We start from the raw sequence: 16,138 nt of genomic DNA on the forward strand, positions 1-16,138 counted from the left end.
GACTAAACCCAGGCACCACCCTCCTTTTTAAAATGGGAAATACAGTTGACACACAACATTACTATACTTCTCAGAAAATTTTCCATAGCTGGCCTTTTATTCTTTTCAGCATTGCTTATATGGGGGCTTGACACAGAGTTTTGGGGTTTGTATTGTTTTATGATCTTGAGAAAGAACCTTACTATACCTGAATCACAGGGCTGTTTTTGTTAATTTTATCACATTTTATCTTTTAAAAAGTTCTTTTATTTGATTCAGTATATTAACTTTTATTAGTTTTTTACCTGGAGAAGCAAATAGTCTTCGAGATGAGTGCACTACCTTGTGTTCAGGCTGTTCACATACTTTGGGTTTATGAATCTTTGTGTTGGTGAATACCTTTAAGCCCATATCCTGCAAAGGAAATTATTACCTAATCAGTAAATAATTATTATAAAATCTATATAAGCACAGACTTCATTGAATTTCACAATCCAGTTAGCTTAATGTGGAACTTTTAATCTTCATATCTGTAGAAGTGATATTGGTATACTTGCAGAGGTAATTTTATTCTGATGTTAAACTCTTTTAACAGTAATATTTTATATATGTGATATTTATAAATGACACAAGGCAATGAATTTCAGGAAAAAAAAAAACCTTAATAGTCCAAAAAGTTCTAGCCCTGGCTGTGTTGCTATTAGTAGATCTGCTACTATTAGTGACCTTGAAGTCACTTGACCTCTCTATGTCCCATTACTCTCAATTATGGCATGAAGGCATTAAAATAAATACTTTTTTATATATAATAATTGTAAATCTTTAGAATGGATCATCTCTAATATAAGGAATTTACCTTTAGGAAGCTATACATATCTTTTTCATTTGTATTTGATACAGGGAAATACTTGATTCCATCTATATAGATATTATTGTGATGGACACAGTCTCTATCATCTTCCTCCTGTTTATTTAAGCTCCCAGGGAAACCGCTGAGATCCTTCACTGGTAGCAGGTTATAAACCTGTACAAATGCAAATGACAAAAAGACAAATTTATTTGTGGCTTATTCTTCTTAAGGGCAAAGAGAAAAGAAAAAAATAATCACAACCAGTCTTTGAGCACCATTATTGCTTCAGTAATTTATAGAGATGATTTTTTTTTAAGATTTCTCTTATTCATTCATGAGAGACACACAGAGAGAGGTGGAGACATAGGCAGAAGGAGAAGAAGGCTCCCTGCAGGGAGCCTCATATGGGACTCGATCCCAGGACCCTGGGATCATGACCTGAGCCAAGGTAGATGCTCAACCAGTGAGCCACCCAGGCGCTCCTATAGAGATGATTTTGAACCTGTTTCTTTTGAACGATTTTAGAGGGAAAAGACAATTAAAACATTCCCATCTTTGTACCCAAGCATCACGATAGTTTGTTACACAGTTCAGAGGCAAACACTAGACTAAAACTAAAACTCTCTTGAGATAAGTTGATGTCTGCTATAGTTAAGACATGGTATAAAACTTTTGGATGATAGAATACAATGATAGTTTTGTCTCTCCTTGTAGTTAGCAGCTGACCAGTGTGTACCAGAGTTATTGAATACTTGTTCTAAATTGGCACATCAATAAGTATATATCCTCTATATAGGACAGGACAGGACAGTATTTTCTTAGGTATTATTCATGCGAACAAAATGCTCCAGAGCTTCACCCAGTACATAAAATAGAGCAAAATGATGCTTTCAAATTAATTTGAAGGGGAAGAGTAAGACAGATGTAAAAATGCTGATAGAGCACAGAGAAATTATATTCAGAGAAATTCAAAACTCCTTGGCCAAGTAAGTAGTATAATGAAATTAAATGCTTTTTCTCAAAAGTAGTTCCTTCTTACTATTCTCTATCTCCCCTGTATGTTTTTTTCTCCAAAGCATATTATGTATTATTGTTTATCTCATCTATGGAAATATAAGTTCCATGAGAGCATGGCTTTTTTGAGTAGTTCACTGCTAGTTCCCCAGCAGTTCAACAAACAGTGGGCACACCTAGAGCACAGCAGGCACTAAAAATGTGTTGAATGGATGACTTATGTTACTGAGAGCAAAGTTTTTCATTAGTAAAATACTCTCAAGACTTGGGTGGATTGGGCTAGTCTCCTACCCCAGGCCTACTACTAATTACCTGAAAGCTTCTGCTTTTTTATTGACAAATGAATAAGACAGTCTATCTCATCTATCCTTATAATTTAGAGCCTCCCTGAGAACTACCAAATTATGTTGTATGAACATAAAATGTTATTTTTCCATGTATCCCTTTTGTTCCTACTGTTGAATTGTATTTAATATTTCTTTTAGAAGAATTCTTTTTTTTTTAAAAAGATTTTATTTGTTTATTCATGAGAGATACAGAGAGAGAGGCAGAGACATAGGCAGAGGGGGAAGTAGGCCCTCTGTGGGGAGTCTGATGTGGGACTAGATCCCAGGATCCTGGGATCATATCCTGAACCAAAGGCAGACGCTCAACCACTGAGCCACCCAGGTGTCCCTCTTGAGAAGAATTCTAATATTTTCAATTAAATTCCATTTGGAAGGACCAAAAAGTTAAAAGTATTTTCTTATAACTTCCTTTTTTAGGGAGTAAAATATAAATTTCCCTTTGTAAAATTTTGAGACTGAAAAAAAAATCCTGTAAGAGGTTATTTCAGTTGGCTGCATATTGAAAATTTGAAGATACATGCAAACTGTTATTAGCATGTGTTGTTGTTTCTCCTCATTCCACTTGAGCATATGCTTGTGCTATTTCTTCTACTCACCCAACCTTTTAAAAGATTTCACTCATCAATATAATTTATCATATCGTAATTCATTTTTCCAAATTTTTATTCATCAGACAATGTATATCTTCCTTCAGAAATTGTGTTCATCTTGGGACATACGGTGTTTGATATAATTCTTATAAAAACAGAAATTTGATATTTCATATCCGTTTTTTTTAATCTTTTTTTTTTAATTTTTATTTATTTATGATAGTCACACACACACACACAGAGAGAGGCAGAGACACAGGCAGAGGGAGAAGCAGGCTCCATGCACTGGGAGCCCGATGTGGGATTCGATCCCGCGTCTCCAGGATCGCACCCTGGGCCAAAGGCAGGCGCCAAACCGCTGCGCCACCCAGGGATCCCTCATATCCGTTTTAGTGAAGGTAAGTGCACCACTTTTGTTAGGCTTTTTCAAATATTGCAACTAGTTTGAAAATACCTATTATTAGTTTCCTAGAGCTCAAGGATTTCAGGGGCTTTGAATGGTGCATGATTGATTGATATTCATATATAAACACACATATACATATATATGTGTATAGGCATATAAATTATGTAAATACATATAAATCTTGTATTCAAATGTAATATATTTCTCATCAAAAAAGTGCCCATGAAGGAGATCAAAACTCTAACCTAGAGAAAGATAGTTTTAATAGATCCTATCTCACTCAGGTAAGCATTTCTCCTCGTTCTGAGCTCTTTGTACAGCCTCTCCTAACTCAGGGGAGCTGCGGGGAACTCACCGAGGCAGCGGACAGCTCAGCTTCTGGCTTAGCAAGCAGCACACTTTGGTCCACAGCTCGGAGCGCGCACAGGGACTGAGGAGATGCTGAAATTTGCAGGTGGGCTTGTGAGGCTGGGAGACTTTGTGTTGGCCGGAAGCTCAAGTCCACCTGTGGAATTGGGGAGGGTGGTGGAAAAAACAAAAGTCCTGATTTAACTGTGCATTCACAAGCATTTCCTGAGTGTTCCTCACATTCAATGCACATTCACTTTGTTTGACTTGGTGGTTGTTGGCGCTATGTGAGCCTTGAGGCTTTTTGTCCCCTACACTTCACTCTGATTCTCAAGAAGTAGTTGAACCATTATAATGATATCTAATTATTCTTATAAGTTATTAAATTTGAGATGCCCCCCTTTTTTTTTTTTACCTTTGGCACATGGGAAGGTGTTTATCAAGTACAGGTGGAATGTAAATGGTTCTAGATGCTCTTGCATTTTTCTTTGGGCTCTTTAGTAGTCTTAAAAACTTGCTTACAGGTTTTCCAACATTTCATAGTGGGGGAGCAAGGTACTCTGGATTGTATCATATAGTAAGAGTCAATGTATGGGAATTTTGAACTAGGAGTCAAATGATATGGCTTCTTAGTGGGACTCTGCCATTACCTTGCTGAAAATTTCTGGAAAATTCATTTAACCCTTCTGGCCCCAATGTTCACATACAGAAAATAATTGATAATAATAGCAACTTTTAGTTTTAAATGTTGAAATTTTTATGATAAAAAAACCTACCTTGTTGGCTAGACAGTTTTCAACCTTATATTTTGCAGAATCCCCAACTACTTCCCCATCAGGTAAAATGGCATAGATGAGTAATCGAGCAACAGGAGCAATGTCTGACTCCACGGGGACTGACATGGAAAAATGGCCTTTCACTGGAGCACAGAGAGAATGAGGAAGTGATTATGGGTTAGACAACTCCCCAGGACTGACATGAAATTTCCCTGTTGCACAGACCCACTTTTAGGAGCCTGGTCTGCTTAATGACTGTTTCTACTAATTGGTATAACAGGTATAAGAAAATATAGATGTAATAAATAAATGTTTACCTCTAAGAATTCTACACCTCTAAGAATTCTGGCTTTATTTTTAAAAAGGATTTTATTTATTCATGAGGGGCACAGAGAGAGAGGTGGAGGGCGAAGCAGGCTCCCTGCAGGGAGCCTGATGTGGGACTTGATTCCAGGACCCCAGGATCACAACCTGAACCAAAAGCAGATGCTCAACCATTGAGCCACCCAAGTGCCCCCAGAATTCTAGCTTTAGAAAAAACTTTATTGAAGGGCTTTCTTCTCTTACAAATCATATAATGGTTTCACACCAATTTTCAACTTTAGCTCATCTATATAAAGTTCTGATGCTATCTGAGGGTATGGAGACATCCACTTGGCTACTATTTGATCTAGATTTCACACTAGAGAAGGGAAATAGAACCTGAAGGTATGTGATGTAATAGTAAGAGTTTAACACATTGTATTTTTTTTTAAGATTATTTATTTATTTATTTATTTATTTATTTATTTATTTATTTATTTATTTATTTATTTATTCATGAGGGACACAGAGAGAAAGAGAGGCAGAGACACAGGCAGAGGGAGAAGCAGGCTCCACGCAGAAGCCCGATGTGGGACTTGATCCCAGGACTCCAGGATCATGCCTTGGGCTGAGGGCAAGCGCTAAACCACTAAGCCACCCAGGGATCCCCCAGTAACACATTGTATTTATCCTTATATTTTATTTAACTTTCTATGAACCAAATTTTGTATTTTTTTAAGAGGAGTACTGTGCTCCATTGATAGTTGTTTTTTGATGCCCACATAGGTGTTTTATAAGTTGCATTAAGCTTCTGTAAGTAAATCTATGGTGGTGCCTTTTCATTGCTATGAAGACTATTAAAAGACTAGCTCACTGATAGTTTTCTTGTAAGCAGTCTTTGAAACTTCCTTAGAGGGGGGTATCTGGGTGGCTCAGTGGTTGAGCATCTGCCTTTGGCTCAGGGCATGATCCTGGAGACCCGGGATCGAGTCCCACATCAGGCTCCCTGCATGGAGCCTGCTTCTCCCTCTGCTTGTGTCTCTGCCTCTCTCTCTGTGTCTCTCATGAATAAATAAAATCTTTAAAAAAAACTTTCTTAGAAGAGCAGAAAACTTCAAAGGTTTATATTGTTCCATATTTGTTCATAGTGAGCATCCAATTCAATGGTGGAAGTACCCAATTTAACTTTTCATCAATCAGAATGATCTTCAAAAAGGAAATATTATGTAAAGATATAAATGACTCAGCAAAAGACCTAGTATATAGGAAGCATTCCAAAATTTTACCTTCTCCGTTTCCTAAAATAATTCTACACTTGATTTTAGCCAAAAGGCCAAGAAGCGATTACTAAAACAATCCTAAAATGCCATTGTGTGAAGAAGCTCCATGAATATTTATGGCTTGAAAATTTTGAAAATTTGGAATAAGCATAGATTCTAAAACAACAGCATCAACATTTTAAGTAATCTAAACAGAAGACACTGAAGGAAAAGAAAATAAATATTTGATAAAGGGCAAAAAACCCAAACAAACAAAGACCAATTCTTTCCCCTTTCAACTTCTCATTTATTGGAGTCAGATGGAAATCATCTCTCTTTATTTGAAACTATTTCTGGTATTTCTGCAACATAAGGCTGAATATGTTGGAGTCGGGGCAGAAATGTGGAATTGTGGAAATACTCACTTTCTCCCTGTTCCACAGGCAGCACATGTGTCCCAGTCCGGACAATGCTTCCCTTTGCCATTATCTGCCGAAAAAGGAAAGGAAAAGGAATATGACTTGCCTGACAGAAATCTCATACCCCATGTCTTGCCCTTCACGTGTTATGCTTGTTTTACTGAGTTCCGGCTGGCAATAATTAGCCCTAAGAGAAGTCAAACTTTCAGGAGGAACATGGGTAATTCAAAGTAGTTAAGTCTAAAGAACTTCATAATTCCTTGCCCCACAGAGGGCTTTTGTCTACGGATAAGTCAATGGAGTGGCCTTCCTTCTCACCAGATAATAGAACACGAGCTCCTTCAGCTCCTGCAGGACCTGTCCATTCAGAATATAATGTGCTTGGATTGTCTGAGTTTGGCCACAGGGCAGTTCACGAGGCATGGGCTCTAGGTGGACAAAACTCTTGCTTAGGGAGAATACAAGATTAGCAGTGTGATCAGCTTCTTCGTGTTCTATCGACAGCCACTGGTAACCATAACAGGAACGAGAATCCTTGTGTCTGACCTAAAGAATTTAAAAAATGATATTATTTTTTAGATCACATGTCATAGAGAATCAATGTTCTCACAAAGCTGCATTAGTTCACTGTCCTACCTTAACTAGTACCTAGAACGCTTTTGCTCCACAGTAACAAGCGAGAGAGTGTTTATCTGTATTGCAGACCTTAACACTGCAGAGGCTCCTTGGGTTGGTATGTAAATTTCTGAAGAGCATACACAGAGGCATATTTTGCTCTGTTTAATTTGTTCAACATTTTTTGAGTCACTTTACTTATGCAGACAGAGACACTGGAGCTATAAAACCTAACTGAGGAGACTAAATACTCTCCAGAAACTGAAGAACTACATTTCAGAAGCCTATTTATGATGGGTTCCAAATAGGTATTATGAATAAATGTGATATTGCTACCGTAGAGGTCAGAGAACACTTGCTGCCAACAGCTTTGGTTCAAAAGTTGAGTTGGTGAATTTGGTAAAATCGATCTGTCCTGGGATGTCTTAGGTTGATTATTTTTAATGCTTTTTGTGGTTCCTGACTCTTAAGGTTCAAAGGCTCTATTTGAGTTGTAGTTTAACTTTTCTCCATGTGGAAGTTTTTCCTTATTCTTTCCGGCTTCCTTACCCTCATCCTCACCTGCCAAGTGGAATGAATGAATCCTTGTGTCAGCAAAACACTTAATTTATATTTTAATATATGTTCTAGTGATAATTGGTAAATGATACATATTATTTGAAAATAATATTTTTATTCTCAAGATGAAGACATTGCCTAGCACATAGAAAACACTCAAGACATTTCTTGATCGAATAAATGAAAGAAAGCTCAATTTTTTTTTATTTATTTTTTTTTTAGAAAGCTCAATTTTTAATTACTAGGAGGTTTGGGCTTTCATGCCATCTATTTAAAGTGTAATCAATAAAATATATCATTTATCTCATTTATCATTGTTATTATGTAATGCATATTGTGTATCTGTATATCTCTAGATGTGTATCTTCATCTCCACTGATGAATAGAGAACTCTATGCTATACCAAGCAAGTTATGTGGATATAACAAAAATCTGGAGAAAATTAGAATAGCAGGACCAAAATAAAGTAAGAACAACAATGTATAGAGGATATATACTTGAAACTAAATGCTAGGGATGTTAAACTGGACTTTTACAATAATAATATTCAAGCTAAAGGGGGCTTACTAAGTGCTGTAATATGTATTCTTTTTTCATAAATTTTAATTTACTTTTATTTCAAAATAACACATCAACTGTTAAAAAAAATTAAACACATTTAATTCCACCACCCTGAAAATTAAATGATATTATATTTATTTACTTATTTTCCATTTCCATAGGACTAAATACTACTTGGAAATTTCATCGCTTTTAGGTTGCAACCTTATTTCCAAGTCTACTTCATGTTGTTGGTAACTTCTTGTCAAACTTACCCTGACAGTGAGAGAGGTATCCATAATGTTGGTGGTATTGATAGAGAACTGAACCAGGCCATGCTCATCAGTGGTAGCATTGGAATTATAGTTAGCTTCATTTGCTGTGATGAAGATGAGTTCATTTGGCATGGGGACACCTTTCCCATCCATGAGTTGCACCTGAAGATTAAAATCTGTGGATCAGTTATATAGTTAATACCCAGTAGTTACCAAACATTCATTTTATGTCAAATACTTATTATGTCCTATATGTTGGACATAGTTCTGGGCTTTGAGGTGGCAGCAGCGAACAAAGTTCCTGCTATCACAGAAAAGAGATAGATGTTAAATAAATGCATAAATGATATATATTTATTTGTTAGTAATCAGCCCTAAGATGAAAAATAAAGCATTGTGGGGGCACCTGGGTGGCTCAGTTGGTTAAGTGTCGGACTCTTGATTTTGGCTTAGGTCATGATCTTGGGATTGTGAGATCCAGCACCATATCTGATTCCACACCTAGTGTGGAGCCTGCTTAGGATTCTCTCTCTCCCTCTCCCTCGGCCCCTTTCCTCCAAAAAAATAATATAAGATAAAGAAGTGTGAAGGAATGGAGAATCTTGGAGCTAATGATAAAAGAGTGACCTAAAAAATGTATTCTGTGGATATTTTGGCAATGCCATGTACTATATAGAACTCTTGGAGAGTCCAGAGCACAAACATCAGATGTAATGAAAATTTTTAACCCCTGAGCCAAATTTAATTGAGCCCCAAACACTTATTTTTTGGCCAACCCTTAACTTTCTATGGATTAGTATTCTAAAGTATAATAAGTGCACAAGTTAGCAATTGCTAATGCATTGCCCTGTGTACTTTTCTAGTTGTTCTTTTTATATATCTGCTTCTCAATGTAGATTTTCAAACTTTTGGAAGGTAGGCAGATATTATTGGGCACTTCCCATGTGAAAAATGCAAAATTGAGGAGAATCATACAGTATTACATAAGGGCCTAAGGTCAAATTACTGCTAATATTGCACTCAGTAGGTGAGTAGTCTGAATTATATTGCAAAGATGATGGTTCTTTTTCAGTAGAGGCTACTTTTGGTAGAAAGAAACACAGCTGGAAGACTTGGATCAGTATTTGTAATTGATTAATAAAATCTGAGTTTGCCAATGAAATATTGGCTGCATATACAATGATAAAGACAGGTACAAAATTCTGATTCTTTTTTGATGAGAGTTACAACTCATAGTGTAATTATTTAGCAGGAATGAAATATCAAAAAAAGTAGTCTGAGAAATACTGAATATTGAAATATCAATATACTCTGAGAAATTAAAAATAAAGGGACTATTCATTTTAGGAAGTGACTAAAGTTTCTTAAATAGTTTTCTGTCATAACATAATCAAAACATTCTAAAATATACTCCACCCTTCCTTAGTGGGGTCTAGTCCCTCCCTGTTTCTCAGTTTCCACCCCTAATACCTCATAACATTTCCATTAAGAATATGATGCACAGTAATGATACATTGACAGACATACAATTGCCATCTCAGACTTCTGGAGTCAGAGAGATCCATTTACACATCTGCTTATAATAGAAAAAATAACAATACAAGATATTTTGTAGATACATGAGAGAATTTATATTTTTAAAATCTGGAAGTCTTAAATAGCAGTATTTTACCCTTATGTGTACTGTTTTTTAAAAATATATTCTGGTTATTACAGAGAAAATAATGTAAATATAATAACAATGAAAGGATCATTAGGTCCAGTAGATTCTTTTATAGTTCAAAATAAAAATTAAAGCTACCTACCCACTCATTTCCATACAAAGTTAGTGTTAGAAGGCTAACACAAGTGGCCACTATGAATTTTGAGATTTGTGTGAGAAAAAATAAAAATCTGAGACTACTAGTAATCCAAGAAAGATTGAGTGATATCACAACAATGCTGTTTCGAAGGTGAAAAAAAATACTTCTAATTTTGATGGTGCTTTAGAATGATTTTGTAGATTTCATTTATAAATTTACAGAGGGACAGGTTTATTTTTATGTGGTTTTATGCTTTTGGTTATATTAATCAATAGATAATAAACCAGGTCTGGTTTTAGCATAATATGATGTGTTTATTAGGTGATAATACACAATTTGATTTGTGATTTAGAAAATACTCCACCTGCCCAAAGAAGGGGATCCCTTGTCTAAAATATGGGTCCACTTTCACGAATGAGAGTTTGGTTATGGTTCTTGTAATTTCAGCGGATCCTTTTCCAGTTAATTCTACCTCTGGAAAAAAGAAAAAGAAAATATGAGTTTTTTTTTTTTTTGGAAGGATGATATCCCTGAACTTCCTATACTACTATTTCCCTTTCAGTTCATAGTTCAGGAAAGGAAATAAATCGATGTACATTGTTTTTTCTTCCATACCCACGAGGTACACAAACCTGTTCCTTCTTCTTGGATCTTGGCCTCCACTTCAAGTTTCATTTCATATCCTTGTCTTTTCATCTGGAAGATCTTGGTTTTTATTTGCTGAGAGAAGCAGCCCTGGCTGTTTAGCTAGGAGGGGATAAAATAAAATACAAAAACATAATACTGGACAGATCAATGGTCTTTTAATCTGGTGGGATTTTGGGGGCACAATATAACCTAGGGATTTTCTATGATAAGAACACTAAATATTCTCTAGGAATTATGACTGTATTTCACAATTGTATCTGGTTTATCAGATGTACTTCTTAATATCTGATATTCCCTAGAGTTAATGAGATAAAAATGTCTTAACAGTTTGTGGGTAATCCTGCTGTAGCAGGGAACTAACTTTTCACCAAAGTCGGACTCCCCTTCCATAGCATACACCTGCTGCTGGGAAGGGCTGCCCATCTGGAGACTGTGTTTCCTACCTCCTTGACACCTGGGGAGGGGGGTGCTATATGACAAATTCTCACTCATGGAAAGAAGGCAAAACCTATGCCCTTCCCAGCCAAAGTGATTAACAGGTGTAATGCTTTTTCTTCTTCCTTCATACAAGTAGATGCCCAAGGCAGCTTTGGATGCCAAGTATTAGAGATTGCTCAACTTCCATTATTCTGGGGGCTTGATGAACCAAGGACACCCACAGTGGACAATTACGAGAAATAAATAATTCCCATTGTGCTAAGTCACTATATAAAAAAATTAGTACAATATGCCTTCTAGATTGCTCTCTTCTAGCTTGCTCTCTTCCTGAGTTAGTACCAGGTTGTAGTTCACTGCTTATCAACAATGTCTCCATTGTTAGACCGTAGAAGAAACAGTCTTCTACCTACCTGATGACTGAATTTCTCACAGACAGCCTGTGACTCTCCACTATAGCAGTTAGAAGGGTTACTGTACTTTCTGCACACTCTCATAGTTATATGTCCTGGGACGGGCTTCCCATATGTGTATCTGCCATAAAAACATTGCCAAATGAATCACAGCAGACATTGAACATCCCCATTTTCTACCTATTTCTATTTCCCCTTTAGCATGTTTATTCTGTATTTCTCTCTAATCTGTGCAGGGCTCTCACAGTGTCGAAGCAAGTGGGCTAAGTTATGACCTTTTTAAAAAAATCTCCAGTGCCACATGCTGAAATTGACTATAGTCTTCTTTGATCATATCTTTTTTCCTATAATTTTTATTTTTAATTTCATCTTTAAAAAGATAGATTTATTACCAAAGCTACATCTATTCTTAAAAGAAAAAGAAAACCCAGCACCAACAAAATGAAAATGAGAGAGAAAATGCCCTCAATTCTATCTAGGAATACAAACTATTAATACAATGATGTTTCCTTCTATTAGCCTCTTCCAATGTGTAGCTCTATTTATATGACTTTTAACTTGTCTACTTTTTACAAAAATGGGGTTATGATTATACACACCCATATATGTGTATATCTATCTATCTATCTATCTATCTATCTATCTATCTATCTATCATTGATGGTTGATGTGTTTTCAAGGGTATTTGTTTCTTTCTCTACCTAAAAATATCCTTTGTATCTTTATTTGCAAGGGTATTGGCTCATCAGTTATGTGGGATCAGGAACTCGGTGGCAATTACTCTGAGACAGTGCTGGAGCAGGGACTCAGCTAAATCATGGATGCCTAACATGTGTGGCCCTTAGGCAGGGCTGGATTCTTCACTCTGTGTGCTCTATCTGCTAGTGCTACCACTGGACTACTGGGATGGGAGCATAAGATTTTGGAAACATGAATTTTTAAGTTGAAAAGGACCAAACTGGACCAAAGGTCCAGTGTCCTCAGTAAAAACGACAGTGCTGACAAGGCGCCTGGGTGGCTCAGTTGGTTAAGCATCTGCCTTAGGCTCAGGTCGTGATCTCAGGGTTCTAGAATCAAGCTCCGTTTTGGACTCCCTGCTCAGTGGAGAGTCTGCTTCTGGATCTCCCTCTGCCCCTCCCCTATTCATGCTCTCTCTTTTTCTCAAATAAATAAATAAATGCTTTTAAAAAAATGGCAGTGTTGAGAGGTATGTGACAAGCCTTAGGTAGACCAATGAGTCAGCTGAGATTTTGGTACTATGCCTATCTTTACAAATTCTGAATCTAAGCTGTTTTCCCACTATGTATGCAAGGTCTGGTAAATGATCTGTTGATGACAAGAATTTCCTTTACAACCTGGGGAGGGGAAAGTGATTATACCCTTTAACACTGTCCTATTTGCCTCTGTGTGTGTGTGTGTGTGTGTGTGTGTGTGTGTAGCTTTGTCACTTTCAGAATCAATCCTAGTAGACAGCTTCCCTAGGAACAGTTGCTTGTCCCATGATAGTTATAATAATGTTGATAAGGACAAGAAACAAAATAAGAGGGAAAAATAGAGAAGCAACAGGTGAGGAAGGTTCCAGAGATGGGATGATCCCATGTTCTTTAAGTATTTGTGCTCCCACTGTTCCTAAAGAAATGAGTCAAAATATCACAAATGGTGAGTCTCCTTTAAATAATTTTTCAAAAGATTAAAAAATATGTAACTTACAGGCCACACACTGAAACATTCACTTCTTCTTCCAAGATAGTGATTATCCTTGGCATTGTTACTTTCACTTCAAACTTGGGAAGCACTGTTCATTGATGATAAAGGAAGTTAGTGATTATTTTTCAACTTTTGGGGAATTAGTATTTTCAGTAACAATTCCCTAAAAATATTTTAGGGTTCTGAAAAGGTAGCTATACTCTCCAATACAACCATTTTACTATCAAATGGATATTCTTTTTAAAAATATTTTATTTAATTATTAGAGAGAGAGAGAGGGAGTGCACAAGCAGTGGGAGGAGCAGAGGGAGAGGGAAAGGGATAAGCAGACTCCCCAATGAGCAGGAATCCACACACCCCATCATGACCCGAGCCAAAGGCTGGTGCTTAACCACTGAGCCACCTAGGCACCCCTCAAATGGATATTCTGATTGAAGGACTCTGACAGATCACTGAAGCCTTAATGAATTATGGAAGACTTCTCTAAAACAAAGATGTTTTACATTTCTTTGAGATTAAAAATTATTACAAAAAATAACCAAGGTATATGAAGTTCTCTTCACAGATCATTGATAATCTCATTGGAGTGAGATATAAATGACTCTACTCAAAGCCCAACCTCACACATAGGAAATGGAAAGACTCTAAATAAGCTCAAATTCTGGGCCCAGAAGTTTAGATATGAAGAAAAATGCTCCATGACTTTTCATAATCCATACCAAATTCTTCCACGGTGAAGGGGTGCTCTGTCCTTTCACCTGATTCCTTCTGCACCACCACCTTATAGGAGCCCTGAAAGGGCTCAGATGAGAGGGGAAAGCTCAATTGCTTGAGACCATTCTCTAATCTGAGTTTCTGCCATTGTGTGATGCGATTTCCTTTCGGGTCCTATGGATACAGTAATTGGAACTTACAACAGAGCCTAGAGCATTAGAGACAATAAAATACATCTACAGAAACTCCCATGTTATCCACAAAGAGAACCAATGGGGTGGTGGTGAGGGGAGGGGAGGGCAGATGAGTCAGAACCATCTAGCACTATATGAGCTCGAAGGTTTCAGCCTTAATGTCAAGTTTCTGGTATATTGTAAAAACCTCTCAAATATCAACACTTTCTCTACATTTATTACTTTAATTCTGATTATGGAATGTTTCATGTTGCTTACCTGAATATATACTAGTGGAATCTGAAAGACAAAAGAGAAATAAAGGAATGTAGAATTATTCTCAACTATTCTCAATTCTGATTTATAAGCAACACAGCTTTATGCAGAATAACTCTCTGTAGTAAAGTAGAAAGGAAATCCAGGTTAAATTTTACAAAAATTTTAATTATTCTATTTTAAGCAATTAATAAATAATATTAAGAATCTATTAGGCTATCAGCAACAAATATCCATGCGCACAGCCACTAATTAGGAATGGAATTTACTAATATTACTTAAATTCCAGTGAGAAATACTCCTTTCTTATGAAACTTTACAGATTAAAAAATGAACACTAACTATAAGAACCACACTCAGATACAAATATTGAGATGTGTCACAGAATTCTCACTCCTAAGAATAAAGAGGAGGAATAGCTCCTCTAATATCAATATTTAGTCATTTTTAAAAAAGTAATATTTATTAAGTGCTCACCAAGTGCCATACATCATTCTAGGTGCTGGGAGTACAGAAAGGCACAAAAGAACAATATATCTTATTCTAGTAGGGTTGGATATATAAGAAACACACATGCAGGGGATCCCTATGTGGTTCAGTGGTTTAGCACCTGCCTTCGGCCCAGAGCATGATCCTGGAGTCCCAGGATCAGTCCTCCATCCGGTTCCCTGTGTGGGGCCTGCTTCTCCCTCTGCCTGTGCCTCTGCTCCCCCTCACCCCCACTGCCTCTCTCTCTCTCTGTGTCTGTCATGAATAAATAAATAAAATCTTAAAAAAAAGAAACACACACGTATATATATATATATTTGGGAGATAAATATTTTATATACTTAATATTCACATATTTATAATATGTAAATTATATGTAAATACAAACACATATTCATAAGTTGATATTCATTTCATATTCAGCATTCATTTGAGATATATATCAATGATTCATTGATTCAGCATTCATTTTACATATGTATATCAATATATCAATGATATATATCTCAAAGGTGACAATATATGATAAATACACACACACACACACACACACACCTGATTTATATCAGGTAGTTAGATGCTGAGAAGAAAAAATGGTAAGGCTGCTACAGTGATGGATGAAGTGTTTATTTTAGATAGAAGAATGAAAGTAGAAACTAGAAGACCAGCTTCAAGGCTACTGCAACAGTCTTGTTTAGAGGTGATATTGGCCAGGATGAGATTGGCAATTAGGTTGTAATAAATAGAAATAGTCTGGATATATTTCAAATTAACATGATTTTCTGATAAAGTGGATGTAGGTATGGGAGAAAGAGAGAAAATGGATTATACAATAATCTTTTTTTTAAAGATTTATTTATTTTAGAGAGCAAGAGTGGGAGAAGGAGCAGAGGGAGAGGGAGAGAGAATCTCAACCAGACTCCTGCTGAACTGAAGCACAGAGCCTGACACCAGGTTCCATCCCAGGACCCTGAGATCATGACCTGAGCTGAAATCAAGAGCAGGTCAGTTAACCAACTGAGCCACCCACGTGCCCCATGATAGGCTTTTGTTTTAGGAATTAGAAGAAAAGAATTGCGTCTGAAATAAGATGTGGTGGAGCAGTAGATTTGGAGAGAAAAATGAGGACTTTCTGATTTGATGTTTGCATTAAAGTTGAAAAAGTTGTTCCTTATAAATATCAGGTGTTAGTCTCAAAGAAC

General features: G+C 36.5%; 1 protein-coding gene across 2 annotated transcripts in view; it reads right to left on the minus strand.

The window, feature by feature from the left end:
• Nucleotides 1-16,138, minus strand: part of LOC129517139 (alpha-2-macroglobulin-like) — a 42,329-nt gene that overhangs the window by 21,277 nt on the left and 4,914 nt on the right. For both annotated transcript variants that reach the window (XM_055336788.1, XM_055336787.1), the window contains exons 5-17: nucleotides 14,451-14,471; nucleotides 14,004-14,172; nucleotides 13,288-13,372; nucleotides 11,578-11,698; nucleotides 10,714-10,828; nucleotides 10,446-10,555; nucleotides 8,280-8,441; nucleotides 6,610-6,837; nucleotides 6,298-6,361; nucleotides 4,311-4,453; nucleotides 3,542-3,691; nucleotides 836-1,003; nucleotides 285-393 (exon numbers count right to left, since the gene is read on the minus strand). In XM_055336788.1, coding sequence (XP_055192763.1) covers nucleotides 285-393; nucleotides 836-1,003; nucleotides 3,542-3,691; nucleotides 4,311-4,453; nucleotides 6,298-6,361; nucleotides 6,610-6,837; nucleotides 8,280-8,441; nucleotides 10,446-10,555; nucleotides 10,714-10,828; nucleotides 11,578-11,698; nucleotides 13,288-13,372; nucleotides 14,004-14,172; nucleotides 14,451-14,471 — 1,645 coding nt within the window. The remainder of the gene's footprint in view (nucleotides 1-284; nucleotides 394-835; nucleotides 1,004-3,541; nucleotides 3,692-4,310; nucleotides 4,454-6,297; nucleotides 6,362-6,609; nucleotides 6,838-8,279; nucleotides 8,442-10,445; nucleotides 10,556-10,713; nucleotides 10,829-11,577; nucleotides 11,699-13,287; nucleotides 13,373-14,003; nucleotides 14,173-14,450; nucleotides 14,472-16,138) is intronic.

Source organism: Nyctereutes procyonoides, unplaced genomic scaffold (assembly GCF_905146905.1).
Source record: "Nyctereutes procyonoides isolate TBG_1078 unplaced genomic scaffold, NYPRO_anot_genome, whole genome shotgun sequence".
NCBI lineage: Eukaryota > Metazoa > Chordata > Mammalia > Carnivora > Canidae > Nyctereutes > Nyctereutes procyonoides.